Source organism: Melospiza melodia, assembly GCF_035770615.1.
Source record: "Melospiza melodia melodia isolate bMelMel2 chromosome 17 unlocalized genomic scaffold, bMelMel2.pri SUPER_17_unloc_2, whole genome shotgun sequence".
NCBI lineage: Eukaryota > Metazoa > Chordata > Aves > Passeriformes > Passerellidae > Melospiza > Melospiza melodia.
The window spans coordinates 308,334-325,084 of NW_026948503.1; the positions used below are offsets into that span (position 1 = coordinate 308,334).

Consider the following 16,751-nt stretch of genomic DNA (forward strand, 5'->3'; position numbering starts at 1 on the left):
CCAGTGGTTCCTTGGAGTTCCTTGGGGTTCCTGGAGGATCTCCTGGGGCTCCACCAGGATCCACCGAGGTCCACCGGGATCTCCTGGGCTCCACCAGCCCCACCGTGACCGCGGTTCCTCCCGGCCAGGAACGGATCCGGAACCACAAATACCGGAGCCTCAACGACCTGGAGAAGGACGTGATGCTGCTGTGCCAGAACGCCCAGACCTTCAACCTGGAGGGGTCCCTGGTAGGAGAACCTGGAGAGGACAACCTGGGGTGGGACAACCTGGAGAGGACAACCTGGGGTGGGATCTGTGAGGGACAACCTGGGCCAGAACGCCCAGACCTTCAACCTCGAGGGGTCCCTGGTAGGAGAACCTGGAGAGGACAACCTGGGGTGGGACAACCTGGAGGGGACAACCTGGGGTGGGATCTGTGAGGGACAACCTGGGCCAGAACGCCCAGACCTTCAACCTCGAGGGGTCTCTGGTAGGAGAACCTGGAGAGGACAACCTGGGGTGGGACAACCTGGGGTGGGACAACCCCGAGGGCACAACCTGGGGTGGGATCTGGAATGACCAGGGAGGAGCAGGAAAGTCCAGGAGTGACCAGGGATGACCAGGGGTGACCTGGAGTGACCGTGACTGACCATGAATGACCACGAGTGACCAGAACTGACCACGACTGACCATGACTGACCACGGCTGACCACGAGTGACCGTGACTGACCACGACTGACCACGAGTGACCACGACTGACCACAACTGACCATGAATGACCACGAGTGACCGCGGCTGACCGCGAGTGACCACAACTGACCACGAGTGACCATGACTGACCACGAGTGACCATGACTGACCACAACTGACCACGACTGACCATGACTGACCACGAGTGACCATGAATGACCACAAGTGACCACAACTGACCACGAGTGACCACAAGTGACCGCGAGTGACCACAAGTGACCACAAGTGACCGTTGTCAGATCTACGAGGACTCGATCGTGCTGCAGTCGGTGTTCACCAGCGTGCGGCAGAAGGTGGAGAAGGAGGAGGAGAGCGACGGCGAGGAGAGCGAGGAGGAGGAGGAGGCCGAGGAGGAAGGCTCCGAGTCCGAGGGTGCGCCGGGGGGCTGCGGGATCGATCGGATCCATGGGATTGATCGGATGGGATCGATCGGATGGGATCGATGGGATCGATGGGATTGATGGGATGGGATCGATGGGATTGATCAGATGGGATTGATCGGATTGATGGGGTCAATGGGGGTCAATGGAATCAATGGGATTGATGGGATCGATGGGATTGATTGGATGGGATCAATGGGATCGATCGGATGGGATTGATCGGATGGGATTGATGGGATCAATGGGATTGATTGGATGGGATCAATGGGATCGATGGGATCAATGGGATCGATCGGATGGGATTGATGGGATGGGATCGATGGGATTGATCAGATGGGATTGATTGGATTGATGGGGTCAATGGGGGTCAATGGAATCAATGGGATTGATGGGATCGATGGGATTGATGGGATTGATCGATCGGATGGGATCGATGGGATCGATGGGACTGATCAGATGGGATCGATGGGATTGATTCGATGGGATCGATGGGATCGATGGGATTGATCGGAGGGGATGGATGGGATCGATGGGATTGATCAGATGGGATCAATGGGATTGATCGGATGGGATCAATGGGATCGATCGGATGGGATCGATCGGATGGGATTGATCAGATGGGATCGATGGGATCAGATGGGATCGATGGGATTGATCGGATGGGATCAATGGGATTGATCAGATGGGATCAATGGGATCAATCGGATGGGATCAATGGGATTGATCAGATGGGATCGATGGGATTGATGGGATCGATCAGATGGGATCAATGGGATCGATCAGATGGGATCGATGGGATCGATGGGATTGAATTGATGGGATGGGATCAAAGGGATTGGATCGGATGGGATCGATGGGAGCAATGGGATTGATGGGATCAATGGGATTGTATGGGATCAATGTCTGAGATCAATGGGATCGATGGGATTGATGGGGTCAGTGGGATCGATGGGATGGGATTGGGATCGGGATGGGTGAATTGGATCAATGGGATCAATGGGATGGGATTGGGATTGGGATGGGATCAATGGGATTGGGATTGGGATCGGGATGGGTGAATTGGATCGATGGGATCAATGGGATTGGGATGGGGTCAGTGGGATCAATGGGATGGGATTGGGATGGGTGAATTGGATCGATGGGATCAATGGGATCGATGGGATTGGATGGGATCAATGGGATGGGATTGGGATTGGATGGGATCAATGGGATCAATGGGATCACTGGGATTGTATGGGATCGATGGGATCAATGGGATGGATGGGATTGAATTTGGGATCAATGGGATCAATGGGATTGCTGCCGCTCCCCCAGCGCGCTCGGTGAAGGTGAAGATCCGCCTGGGCCGCAAGGAGAAGGTTCCGGAACGCGGCAAGGGCGGCCGGCGCCGGGGGGGGCGGGGGGGGCGCCCCAAACCCCTCCTGAGCGACGACGAGAGCGACGACGAGCAGGAGGAGGTGGGACCCCAAACCCCAAAATCCCAAATCCCAAACCCCGACCCCAAACCCAAAATCCCAAATCCTGACCCCAAAATCCCAAACCGTGACCCCAAACCCTGACAGTGATCCCAAATCCTGACCCCAAACCCCGACCCCAAACCCCAAATCCTGACCCCAAATCCCAAATCCCAGATCCTGACCCCAAATCCTGGCCCTAAATCCCAGATCCTGACCCCAAACCCCAAATCCCGACCCCAAACCCCAAATCCCGACCCCAAACCCCAAATTCTGACCCCAAATTCTGACCCCAAATCCTGACCCAAAATCCCAAATCCCGACCCCAAACCCCAAATCCTGTACCCAAATCCTGACAGTGATCCCAGATCCTGACCCAAAATCCCAAATCCTGACCCCCAAACCCCAAATTCTGACCCCAAACCCCAAATCCTGACCCCAGATCCCAAATTCTGAACCCCCAAATCCCCCAAAACCCTCCAAATCCAAAATCCCATCCTAAAACCCCAAATCCCAAATCCTGACCCCAAATCCCAAATCCTGAACCCCAAATCCTGAAACCCAAGATCCTGAACCCCCAAATCCCAAATCCTGAACCCCCAAATCCCAAATCCCATCCTAAAACCCCAAATCCCAAATCTGACCCCAAATCCCAACCCCAAATCCCAAATCCTGACCCCAAACCCCCAATTTTGACCCCAAATCCCAAAATCCCCAAATCTGACCCCAAATCCTAACCCCAAATCCTGACCCCAAACCCCCAGTTTTGACCCCAAAATCCCCAAACCTGACCCCAAATCCCTCCCCAGGATCGCTCCGGCAGCGGCACCGAGGACGACTGAACCCCGAACATTCCACGGCTCCGGAACTCTGAGAAACCCCCCCAAAAAAAACCCCAAAAAAACCCCAAAATTCCCCAAAATTCCCCTCCCCCCGTAGCTCCGACGGCAGCGACGCCGCAATTCCCAAAAATCCTGAAAATCCAAAAAAAATCCCAAAAAAAACCCCAAAAAATCCCCCAAAAAAACCCCAAAAACCCCAAAGTCCGCGCCCGTATTTATACCCGGCTCAGCCCAGGTGGGCCCGGGTTGGTCCGGGTGGTGCCAGGTCCAGATTGGCCCAGATTTGGGTGGTCCTGGATGGTCCTAAATCCCCTTGGATGGTCCCAAATCCATCCTGAGTGATCCCAAATCCTCTTGGATGATCCCAAATCCATCCTGGGCGTTCCTAAATCCATCCTGGATCAGCCCAGGTTGGCCTGGGTTGGCCCGGGTTGGTCCCAGATGGTCCCAGGTCCAGATTGGCCCAAATTTGGGTGGTCCTGGATGCTCCTAAATCCTCTTGGATGGTCCTAAATCCATCCTGAGTGATCCCAAATCCTCTTGGATGCTCCCAAATCCTCTTGGATGATCCTAAATCCATCCTGGGCCATCCTAAATCCTCTTGGGTTGGTCCTAAATCCATCCTGGGTTGGCCTGGATTGGCCTGGATTGGTCCCAGGTGGTGCCAGGTCCAGATTGGCCCAGATTTGGGTGGTCCAGGATGTTCCTAAATCCTCTTGGACCATCCTGGACCATCCCAAATGCGTCCTGGATGTTCCTAAATCCCTTTGGATCACCCTAAATCCATCTTGGACCATCCTGGACCATCCCAAATCCATCCTGGCCCATCCTGGACCATCCCAAATTCCCCCTGGGTGATCCTAAATCCCTCCTGGACCATCCCAAATCCATCCTGGATGTTCCTAAATCTCCTTGGACCATCCTGGACCATCCCAAATCCATCCTGGACCATCCCTAATCCATTCTGGGTGATCCTAAATCCCTCCTGGACCATCCCAAATCCATTCTGGGTGATCCTAAATCCCTTTGGACCATCCCAAATCCATCCTGGACCATCCCAAATCCCCCCTGGGTGATCCTAAATCCCTCCTGGACCATCCCAAATCCATTCTGGATGTTCCTAAATCCCCTTGGACCATCCCAAATCCATTCTGGGTGATCCTAAATCCCTTTGGACCACCCTAAATCTCCTTGGACCATCCTGGACCATCCCAAATCCATTCAGGGTGATCCTAAATCCCTTTGGATCACCCTAAATCTCCTTGGACCATCCCAAATCCATCCTGGACCATTCTGGACCATCCCAAATCCATCCTGGATGGTCCTAAATCCCTTTGGATCACCCTAAATCCCTCCTGGACCATCCCAAATCCATTCTGATGTTCCTAAATCCCCTTGGACCATCCCAAATCATATTCTGGGTGTTCCTAAATCCCTTTGGACCATCCCAAATCCATCCTGGACCATCCTGGACCATCCCAAATCCATTCTGGGTGATCCTAAATCCCTTTGGATCACCCTAAATCTCCTTGGACCATCCTGGACCATCCCAAATCCCTCCTGGACCATCCCAAATCCATCCTGGATGGTCCTAAATCCCTTTGGATCACCCTAAATCCCTCCTGGACCATCCCAAATCCATTCTGGATGTTCCTAAATCCCTTTGGACCATCCCAAATCCATCCTGGATGGTCCTAAATCCCTTTGGACCATCCCAAATCCATCCTGGACCATCCTGGACCATCCCAAATCCATCCTGGATGTTCCTAAATCTCCTTGGACCATCCTGGACCATCCCAAATCCATCCTGGACCATTCTGGACCATTCCAAATCCACTCTGGATGATCCCAAATCCATCCTGGACCATCCCAAATCCCCCCTGGGTGATCCTAAATCCCTTTGGATCACCCTAAATCCATCTTGGACCATCCCAAATCCCCCCTGGGTGTTCCCAGCCCCCCCCCCCGGCCCAGCTCAGCCTTGGGCTGTCCCGGCCCCTCCCCCACCCCCGGCGCTGTCGCTGCCCCTGGGTCCCCAAGGGTCGAGAATTAATTATAAATTAATTAATCCAACGGGAGCCGAGTCCAGAGTTGATTAATGAGTTAATCCATTAAATCAAGGGGGAAATTGGGGATTTGGGGGCTCCCTGGGGGGATTTTTGGGGGTTCCAGAGGAGTTTTTGGGGTCATTTTGGGAATTTTGGGGTTCCAGAGGGGATTTTGGGGGTTCCAGAGGAGTTTTTGGGGTCATTTTTGGGAATTTTGGGGTTCCAGAGGGGATTTTGGGGGTTCCAGAGGAGTTTTTGGGGTCAATTTTGGGGATTGTGGGTTCCAGAGGGGATTTTTGGGGGATCCAGAGGGATGTTTGGGGTTCCAGAGGAGTTTTTGGGGTCATTTTTTGGGGTTCCTGGGGTTTCAGAGGGGATTTTTGGGGTCCCTGGGTGGGAATTGGGAACTTGGGGTGACCCAGGGTGGGAATTTGGGTTCCAGAGGAGTTTTGGGGTGATTTTTGGGGATGGAAAATGGGAGAACGGAGCCCCTTTCTCCTCCCTGCTGTTCCGGTTTTTCCTGCCCGGATTTCCTCCCTTGAGCTCCGATTTCCCTCCCCCTTTCCCTCCCTTCATCCCGGATTTCCCTCCCGGTTTTCCTCCCTTTTTCCCAGATTTCCTCCTCCTTCATTCCCGGTTTCCCCTTCCGGTTTTCCTCCCTTTTTCCCGGTTTCCCCTCCCTCATTCCCCATTTTCCTCCCCCGTTTCCCTCCCGGTTTTCCTCCTTTTATCCCGGTTTTCCCTCCCCTCATTCCCTTTTCCCGTCTCTCCTTCATTCCCCGTTTCCCTCCCGGTTTTCCTCCTTCCATCCCGGTTTTCCCTCCCGGTTTTCCTCCCTTTATCCCGGTTTTCCCTCCCGGTTTTCCTCCTTCCATCCCGGTTTTCCCTCCCGGTTTTCCTCCTTCCATCCCGGTTTTCCCTCCCGGTTTTCCCTTTCCTCCTTCCATCCCGGTTTTCCTCCTTTCATCCCGGTTTTCCCGGCCCTCCCTCATTCCCCGTTTCCTCTTTCCCGCTTTTCCCTCCCGGTTTCCCCTCCTTCATTCCCGGTTTCTCCTCCCGGTTTTCCCTCCCTTTATCCCGGTTTTCTCTCTCTCTTTTCCCGCCCCTCAATCCCACTTTTCCCTTTCCCATTCCCGGTTTCTCCTCCCGGTTTCCCTCCCTCATTCCCGGTTTCCTTTCCCGGTTTCCCGCCCCTCATTCCCCGTTTTCCCTCCCGGATTTCCGCTTTTTATCCCGCTTTCCCCTCCCGCTTCCCCTCCCTAATTCCCGGTTTCCTTTCCCAGTTTTCCTCCCTCAATCCCGGATTTCCCTCCCTCATTCCCGGTTTTCCCTCTCTCATTCCCGGTTTTCCCTCCCTCATTCCCGGTTTTCCCTCCCTCATTCCCGGTTTTCCCTCCCTCAATCCCGGATTTCCCTCCCGATTTTCCCTTCCCTCATTCCGGGCTTCCTTTCCCGCTTTTCCTCCTTTTATCCCGGTTTTCCCGCCCCTCCCTCATTCCCGGTTTCCCTTCCCGGTTTTCCCTCCCCTCATTCCCTTTTCCCGCCCCTCCTCATTCCCCGTTTCCCTCCCGGTTTCCCGCCCCTCATTCCCGGTTTCCTTTCCCGCCCCTCCCTCTTTCCGGTTCCCTCCCTCATTCCCGTTTTCCTCCCTTCGTTCCCGGTTTCCTTTCCCGGTTTTCCCTCTCTCATTCCCGGTTTCCCTTCCTGGTTTTCCCTCTCTCATTCCCGGTTTCCCTTCCCGGTTTTCCCTCTCTCATTCCCTTTTCCCGCCCCTCCCTCATTCCCGGTTTCCTTTCCCGGTTTTCCCTCCCTCATTCCCGGTTTCCCTCGTTCCCGGTTTTCCCTCCCTCATTCCCGGTTTTCCCTCTCTCATTCCCGGTTTCCCTTCCCGGTTTTCCCTCTCTCATTCCCTTTTCCCGCCCCTCCCTCATTCCCGGTTTCCTTTCCCGGTTTTCCCTCCCTCATTCCGGTTTCCCTCGTTCCCGGTTTTCCCTCCCTCATTCCCGGTTTTCCCTCTCTCATTCCCGGTTTCCTTTCCGGTTTTCCCTCTCTCATTCCCTTTTCCCGCCCCTCCCTCATTCCCGGTTTCCTTTCCCGGTTTTCCCTCTCTCATTCCCGGTTTCTTTTCCCGGTTTTCCCTCCCTCATTCCCTTTTCCCGCCCCTCCCTCATTCCCGGTTTTCCGCCCCTCCCCTCCCCCTTTTTGAACGCCCCGGGCTCCGCCCCCCGCCCGTTAAATGGGGCCCGAGCGGAGCCGCGGCCGCGGGGACACCGGGAGAGACCGACACCGGGACCGGCACCGGGACCTGGACCTGAACCGGCACCGGGACCGGGACTGGGAGAGACCGGGATCGGCACCGAGATCGGGATCAGAATCGGGACCGGGAGCGTCCGGTACCGGGATAAGCACCGGGATCGGGATTGGGACCTGAACCGGGTCGGCACCGGGATCGGGACCTGTACCGGCACTGGGAGCGTCCGGTACCGGATAAAAACCGGGATCTGGACCGCGACCGGGATCAGGATCTGAATCAGGACCGGAATCTGCACCGGGATCAGCACCGGGAGCGACCGGGACCAGGATAAGCACCGGAATCGGGATCACAACCGGGACCGGGATTAACACCGGCACCGGGACCGGGACTGGGATCAGAACTGGGACCGGGATAAGCCCCAGGATCAGAACCAGGAACGACCGGGAGCGGGATAAACACCGGGATTTGTACCGGGAGCGATCAGAACCGGGATCAGAACCGGAACCGGGACTGGGAGCGGCACCGGGACCCACCGGGAGCGGCACCGGCACCGGGATCAGTTCGGAGCTCCCGCGTCTCTCCAAGCTCCGGTTCCGCTCCCGAACCGGGACGGGACGAAAGCAGAACCGGGAACGGCCGGGATGGGACCCGGGAGCACCGGGAACCGAACCGGGACCACCGGGAACCGATCCGGGAGCACCGGGAGGGGACCCGGGACCACCGGGAACCGATCCGGGAGCACCGGGAACCGACCCGGGACCACCGGGATCCTCCTGCTCCTCCTGGCAGCGGCGGCGGCGGCGACACCGAGCACAGGTGATACGGGGAGAGACCCCAAAATCCCCCCAGGACCCCCAAAATCCCCCCAGGACCCCCAAAATTCGACCCGGGACCCCCAAAATTTCCTCGGGATCCTCCCAGGACCCCCAAAATCCCCTCAGGTCTTCCCAGGACCCCCAAAATCCCCCCCGGATCCCCCAGGATCCCAAAAATCCGCCCTGAGAACCCCAAAATCTCCCCCAGGAGCCCCAAAATCCCCCCAAAACCCCCTCAGGACGCCCCAATTCCCACCCAGGACCTCTCAGGACCCCCAAAATCCCCTCAAAATCTGCCCAGGACCCCCCAAATCCCCTCAGGACCCCCAAATCCCCCCAATTTCCCCCAATTTTCCCCAATTTCCCCCCCAGGACCCCCCAAATTCCCCCCCGGGTCCCCCCCACGTGTCGCGACCCCGCCCCACCCCATCCGAGGCCACGCCCCCTCATCCCCACCCACCCCGCCATGAACCAATCAGCGCGCGCGGCTCGCCCCGCCCCTCGGCGGACGCGTCTCTGATTGGCTGAGCTCAGACTGGCCACCCGCGGGGGCGTGGCTCGAGGCAGCCAATCAGCGCGCGGCGCGCGGGGAGGGCGCGCCCGGGTGGGGCCGGAACGGGGGAAAAAAAATCGGAATAAAAACCCCAAAAAATGGAGAAAAAACCCCAAAAATCGAAATAAAAACCACCAAAAATCAGGGGGAAATATAAAAATGAGGGGAAAGGAGGAAAAAGTGAGAGAGGGACACAAAAATTTGGGTTAAAAATGGTGAAAAACGGAAAAGGAGCCGCCCTAAAAGTTGGGGTCAAACTCCGAAATTCCAGAGGAAGTTTCAAGGGTGGAGCGGAAATCCTGAAATGAGGAGAAAAAACCAAAAATTGGGGTAAAATATCCCAAAAATGGGGTAAAAAACCAAAAATGGAGATGAAAACCACAAAAATGGGATAAAAATCCCCCAAAATTGGGATAAAAACCCCAAAAAATGGGAATAAAATTCACCAAAATTGGGTTAAAATTCACCAAAAATAGTTTATTTCATTTCATTTCATTTCATTTTAATTGCAATTCATTTTATTTCATTGTAATTGTAATTAATTTTATTTTATTTTATTTTATTTTATTTCATTTTAATTGTAATTCATTTTATTTCATTTTATTTCATTTCATTTTAATTGCAATTCATTTTATTTCATTGTAATTGTAATTCATTTTATTTCATTATTTTTTATTTTATTTCATTTTAATTGTAATTCATTTTATTTCATTTTATTTCATTTCATTTTAATTGTAATTAATTTCATTTCATTTTATTTCATTTTAATTGTAATTCATTTTATTTCACTTTATTTTATTTTATTTCATTTTAATTGTAATTCATTTTATTTTATTTATTTGTTTTATTTTATTTATTTTATTTTAACTGTAATTTATTTTATTTTATTTTATTTCATTTTAATTGTAATTCATTTTATTTCATTTCATTTTAATTGCAGATAATTTTATTTTATTTTATTTTATTTTATTTTAACTGTTATTCATTTTCTTTTCTTTTATTTTACTTTATTTTATTTAATCTTTATCCAATTTTTATGTATTCAAACTTATTCAAATTTATTCAAACTTATTCAAATTTATTCAAATTTATTCAAACCTATTCAAATTCCTTTCCTCACCCAGCGCACCCGCCGTGCCCTCCCGACCATTTCCAGTGCGGGGACCTGTCGTGCCTGTCGCGACATTTCCTCTGCGACGGCGACCGCGACTGCGCGGACGGGGGGGACGAGCTGGGCTGCGCCCCTCCCCCCACGCCGCCCTGCCCCCCCTCCTCGTTCCGCTGTCGCGACGGCGCCTGCGTGCCCCGCCTGTGGCGCTGCGACGGCGATCGCGACTGTCGCGACGGCAGCGACGAGGGGGAGGGGCTGTGCGGGACGCCCCGCCCCCCCCCGCCCTGCCCCCCCTGCAGTTCCCCTGCGGCTCCGGGGAGTGCGTGGCCGCCGGGTGGCGCTGCGACGGAACCGCCGACTGTCGCGATAGTTCCGACGAGCTGGGCTGCGGTGAGTGCGGGGGGAACAAACTGGGATAAACTGGGATAAACTGGGAGGGACTGGGGTAAACTGGGATAAACTGGGATAAACTGGGATAAACTGGGATAAACTGGGATAAACTGGGAGTGCGTGGCCGCCGGGTGGCGCTGCGACGGAACGGCCGACTGTCGCGATAGCTCCGACGAGCTGGGGTGTGGTGAGTGCGGGGGGAACAAACTGGGGTAAACTGGGATAAACTGGGATAAACTGGGAGGGACTGGGGTAAACTGGGAGTGCGTGGCCGCCGGGTGGCGCTGCGACGGAACCGCCGACTGTCGCGATAGTTCCGACGAGCTGGGGTGCGGTGAGTGCGGGGGGAACAAACTGGGGTAAACTGGGATAAACTGGGATAAACTGGGAGGGACTGGGGTAAACTGGGATAAACTGGGATAAACTGGGATAAACTGGGAGTGCGTGGCCGCCGGGTGGCGCTGCGACGGAACGGCCGACTGTCGCGATAGTTCCGACGAGCTGGGGTGTGGTGAGTGCGGGGGGACTGGGATAAACTGGGATTGGACTGGGATAAACTGGGAGGGACTGGGAGGGACTGGGATAAACTGGGAGTGCGTGGCCGCCGGGTGGCGCTGCGACGGAACGGCCGACTGTCGCGATAGTTCCGACGAGCTGGGGTGTGGTGAGTGCGGGGGGAACAAATTGGGATAAACTGGGATAAACTGGGAACAAACTGGGATAAACTGGGATAAACTGGGAGGGACTGGCCAGGAGGTGGCGCTGCGATGGGGTCACCATTTGTCGCGATAGCTCCGACGAGCAGGGGTGCGGTGAGTGCGGGGGGACTGGGAGGGACTGGAAGGGACTGGGAACAAACTGGATAAACTGGGAGGGACTGGAAGGGACTGGGATAAACTGGGAGGGACTGGGAACAAACTGGGAGGGACTGGGAGGGACCCCAGTCTAACCCCGCCCCCTTTGTCTCTAACCCCGCCCCCTTTGCCTCTAACCCCGCCCCCTTTCTCTCTGACCCCGCCCCTCTCCCGTAGCCCCGCCCCCGCCGTGCCCCCCCGGGCAGTTCCGCTGCCGCGACCGGCGCTGCATCCCCGCGGCGCGCGCCTGCGACGGGACACGTGACTGTCGCCATGGAGACGACGAGGAGGCGTGTCCGGAGGGTGCGGGAGGGGCGGGGCCACGTCCGGGGGGCGGGGCCACGTCAGGGAGGGAGGGGCGGGGCCTGGGGGGATTTTGGGGGAAATTTTGGGGATTTTTTGGGAAATTTTTTGGGATTTTTTGGGGATTCTTTGGGAAGTTTTGGGGGGGATTTTTTGGGTGGATTTTTGGGGATATTTTTGGGGAATTTTTAGGGGATTTTTTGGGGGATTTTTAGGGTGGATTTTTGGGAAATTTTCGGGGGGATTTTCGGGAGGAATTTTGGGGCAATGTCTGGGAAAATTTTTCGGGATTTTTGGGGGTATTTTTAGGGATATTTGGGGATACTTTTGGGAAATTTTGGGGGGTTTTTAGGGGGATTATTGGGGAGGATTTTGGGATATTTTTGGGGATATTTTTGGGGGTCTCTCGGTCCTTGACCCCCCCTCTCTTTGCCCCAGCCCCGGCGTGCCCCGGCCCGCAGCGGTTCCGCTGCCGCTCGGGTGAATGTATCGCGATAGCGCAGGTCTGCGATGGGCGGCGCCACTGTCGCGACTGGTCCGACGAGCCGCTCAAGGAGTGCGGTGAGCAGGGGCCCGAAATCCCGCAAAAACCCCAAAAAAACTCCCAAAAAACCCCCAAAATCTGCCCCGAGAGACCCCAAAACACCCCTCTAAAAACCCTCAAAATTCCCCCAAGAATTGCTCAAAAAGTGCCCAATAAACTTCCCCAAAAATGCCCCAAAATCCGTCCAAAATTGTCCCAAAATCTCCCAAAAATCAGCCCCAAATCCTCCCAAACTTCCCCCCCAAAACTGATCCAAAAATGCCCAAAACTGCCCCAAAACCCTACAAAAATTGTCCCAAAATCCCCCCCAAATCAGCCCCAAAATAGGGTGGTGAATTTTGGGATTTTTGGGAATTTTGGCGTTGGAATTTTTGAATTTTTGTGATTTTAGGGTGCTGAATTTTGGGATTTTTTGGATTTTGGGGATTTTTGGCGTTGGAATTTTGAATTTTTGTGATATTTTTGGTATTTCCAGGGGTGAACGAGTGCCTGCAGGGGTCCGGGGGCTGCTCCCACTCCTGCCGGGATCTCCCCATCGGCTTCGAGTGCAGCTGCCCCCCAGGAATGGGGCTGGGCCCCGACAACAGGACCTGCCATGGTGGGTGAGACCCCAAAACCCCCCCAAAACCCCCCCAAAATCCCCCAAAACACCCCCAATCCCCACCCAGATACACCTGGGACAGGTGAAACCCCAAAATTCCCCCCCAAAACCCCCCAAATTCCCCAAAATACCCCGAAATCCCCACCCAGATACACCTGGGACAGGTGAAACCCCCCTGGGAACCCCCAAAACCCCCCCAGACACACCTGGGACAGGTGAGACCCCAAAATTCCCCCCCCAAAATCCCCCAAATCCCCTCAGAGACCCCTCCCCAGAGACACCCCCAGACCACTCAAAACCCTCTCAAATCCCCCCAGACCCCCCAAAAACCCCCCCAGCCACACCTGGGACAGGTGAGACCCCAAAATCCCCCAAATCCCCTCAGAGACCCCCCCGAAAACCTCCCCAGAGACACCCCCAGACCACTCAAAACCTTCTCAAATCCCCCCAGACCCCCCAAAATCCCCCCCAGACACACCTGGGACAGGTGAGACCCCCCCCAAACCCCCCCAGGTGACCCCTCCCCCTCTTTGTGTCCCCCCCCAGCCCTCCCGGGACCCCCGAACCGGAGCCCCAGAGCCGCAACCTCAGCGCCGAGGACACGCCCCCAACGGTGAGGCCACGCCCACTCAGCGCACGTGGCCACGCCCCTTTGTCAACGTGGCCACGCCCACCGATCGTTTGGCCACGCCCCCTGACCTCTTTTATTCCCACAGGGGACCTTGTCAGACCGGGCGGGGCCAGAGGGGCGGGGCCATGGATGACGTCACTGGGGGTCCTGCTGCCCCTTGGTATGGACGGGGGGGAGGGGTTAAAATCATGGGGGTGGGGGAGGGGAAATGGGAGGGGTCCCCAAAAATGGGGAGGGCTGGGAGGGGGGAAGGGGGTCACAAATGGGGAGGGGTCACAAAATTAGGGAGGGGAGGGGTCACAAATGGGGAGGGGTCGCCAAGTAGGGGTGGGGAGGTTTTAAAATGAGGGGAGGGGTCTCAGAGAGGGGGGGTCACAAATTGAACGGGGGGGGTCTCAAATTTTGGGGTTCACCCTTTCCCTGCAGTCCCCAGTTGTGGCCACCAGGAGGCTCCATGAATTGATCGCAATGGGATATCTCAAAATTTTGGGGTGAAATTCTAAATTTTGTGGGACTATCCCAGATTTTGGGGGAATATCCCAGATTTCGGGGTGACATCCTGTTTCTTGAGGGGTTATATCCCGGTTTTAGGGGTGATATCCAGGTTTTTTGGGGTGGAATAGCCCAGATTTTGGTGGTCATTTCCTCCCTGCAATTCTCACCTGTGACCACCAGGGGGCTCCATGAATTGATCCCAATGGGGTATCTCAAAATTTGGGGTAAAATCCCAAATTTTGAGGGAATATCCCAGAATTTTGGGTCCTCCCAGATTTTAGGGGGCTGTCCTTATTTTTTAGGGGAATATCCAGGTTTTTTGGGGAAAAAATCCCCATTTTTTGAGGGTAAAATCCTGGATTTAGGGGAGGTCGCCCCCTTCCTGCAGTTCCCCCTTGCAGCCACCAGGGGGCTCCATGAATGGATCCTAATGGGGCACCCCAGATTTTTGGTGCAAAACCCCAAATTTTTGGGGTAAAATCACAGAATTTTGGGTTCTCCCAGATTTTAGGGGGCTGTCCTTGCTTTTTAGGGGAATATCCAGGTGTTTTGGGGAAAAAATCCCGATTTTTTGGGGGTAAAATCCTGGATTTAGGGGAGGTTGCCCCCTTCCTGCAGTTCCCACTTGCAGCCACCAGGGGGCTCCATGAATGGATCCCAATGGGGCACCCCAGATTTTTGGTGCAAAACCCCAAATTTTTGGGGTAAAACCCCAGAATTTTGGGCTCTCCCGGATTTTTTGGGGTTCCCCAAATTTTAGGGACCCCCCCCTGACCCCCACTTTTGCCCCCCCAGGTCTGCTGCTGTGCCTGGGCCTGGCCGGGCGGGCGCTGTGGCGCTGGTGGCGCCGGCGCAGCACCAACAGCATCAGCTTCAGCAACGCCGCCTTCCGGAAGGTTCCGGAGCAGCTGCAGGGGGGCGGGGCTTGGGGACACGCAGGTGAGCACGTGGAGGGGGCGGGGCTAACGCCTGGAGGGGGCGGGGTTAACGCCTGGAGGGGGCGGGGCTTGGCGACACGCAGGTGAGCACGTGGAGGGGGCGGGGCTAACGCCGGGAGGGGGCGGGGCTTGGGGACACGCCGGTGAGCACGTGGAGGGGGGCGGGGTTAATGCCTGGAGGGGGCGGGGTTAACGCCTGGAGGGGGCGGGGCTTGGGGACACGCCGGTGACGCCATTTTGTCCCCCCCCAGTGGCCGCTGGCAATGGAGGAGGAGGAGGAGCCCTGAGGGGCCGAGACCCCCCCGAGACACCTGGGGACACCTGGGGACACCTGGGACACACCTGGACACACCTGGGTGCGCCTGGGGAACATCTGGAGACACCCAGGTGGACATCTGGATGTACCTGGACACACCTGGGACGCACCTGGGGACACCAAAGAACACCTGGAGACACCTGGGGGCACCTGGGGGCACACCTGGGCACACCTGGGCACACCTGGATACACCTGGGACACACCTGGGAACATCTGGGACACACCTGGGCACACCTGGGTGCACCTGGGGACACCTGGGGACACCTGGATGGACACCTGGACACACCCAGACCACGTTGTGCACACCTGGGTCCACCTGGACACACCTGGGAACATCTGGGACACAGCTGGGTGCACCCAGATGCACCTGGGGACGCCAAAGAACACCTGAGAACACCTGGGGGGACATCTGGGACACCTGGGCACACCTGGGAGGGGCTGAGTGCACCCAGAGGTGGCCGTGGGCACACCTGGGACACACCTGGGCACATCTGGATGAAGCCACGCACACCTGGACGTGACCGCAGACACACCTGGGCACAGCTGTGAACACCTGGGCACACCTGGACGAGGCTGTGCACACCTGGGCGTGAATGTGGGCACACCTGGGCACACCTGGGCATCGCTTCAGACTCACCTGGGCACACCTGAGCAGGGATGTGGACACACCTGGGCACACCTGGGCATCACACCTGTCCCTACCTGCTCTCCCCTGTCCCTGCCCCTCTCACCTGTCCAGGTGCCCCCGGTTTCCCCCAGGACATTTTTTAGGAATTTTTTTTAAACCAAAATTTCCCAATCTGGGCCCAAATTGAGGCCTCTGTGAAAGGGGCGGGGCCAATGTGGCCACGCCCTGTGATGTCAATAAAGGTTTATTTATTAATTAACCTGTAATTGGTCTGCCAGCATGGGCGGGCCCCTGGGAAAGCTCCGCGCACGCTATTGGTCGTTGTTTCCCTCCAAAAGCACCGCGTGCCGCTCATTGGACGCCGCGCTGGCGGGGACGCACGCTATTGGCTGGGCGAGCTGCCAATCAAACGCCCACAGGCGAGCCCGGCTGTGATTGGCCAGCGAGTTTTCCGCGGCTGATTGATCCGCCGGGCTGTCAATCTAAGAAAGATCCTCCTTTCCCGCTCCGTGGATTTTATTGGCTGAGCTGGCTGTCAGTCAAACACGTCATTCAATCGCTGCGCAGCGCGGGAGGGAGGGGATAACGCCGAATTCGATTAGTCAAAGCAAACGTCAATCACTTCTCGCCCCTCCTTTTCCGTTATTTCCGCTTCCTCCACCAATCGCGGGGTCTCCTATGCCCTGATTGGCCGCGCACCGTCAGTCCCGCCCACGCCCCGCGTCCATTCTCACCCTTCCATTGGCTATCCCCGCTGTCACTCAACCTAACACCCCTCAATCGCAGCGCGCCGGCTCCTTCCTTCCTCCCATTGGCCGCCGCGCGCTGCCCTCAGTATCTGATTGGGTGAGACGTCTGTCAG

The 16,751-nt window shown here is 55.7% G+C and overlaps 2 protein-coding genes across 2 annotated transcripts in view; both read left to right on the forward strand.

Moving 5' to 3' along the window:
* Window positions 1–3,478, forward strand: part of LOC134433046 (transcription activator BRG1-like) — a 47,527-nt gene extending 44,049 nt beyond the window's left edge. Inside the window, 4 exon segments of the mRNA XM_063181934.1 lie at window positions 129–230; window positions 972–1,104; window positions 2,427–2,569; window positions 3,376–3,478. Of these exon segments, the coding sequence (XP_063038004.1) occupies window positions 129–230; window positions 972–1,104; window positions 2,427–2,569; window positions 3,376–3,408 (411 nt within the window). The 3' untranslated portion in view covers window positions 3,409–3,478.
* Window positions 3,479–7,747: 4,269 nt separating this feature from the next.
* On the forward strand, window positions 7,748–16,148 carry LOC134433059 (low-density lipoprotein receptor-related protein 8-like). Its single transcript, XM_063181951.1, is given in 10 exon segments — window positions 7,748–8,526; window positions 10,203–10,466; window positions 10,469–10,579; window positions 11,611–11,736; window positions 12,175–12,297; window positions 12,756–12,882; window positions 13,428–13,519; window positions 13,598–13,672; window positions 14,803–14,946; window positions 15,197–16,148. Coding segments are annotated over 10 exon segments (1,851 nt in total). The 5' UTR covers window positions 7,748–8,351; the 3' UTR covers window positions 15,811–16,148.
* The last annotated feature ends 603 nt before the right edge of the window (window positions 16,149–16,751 follow it).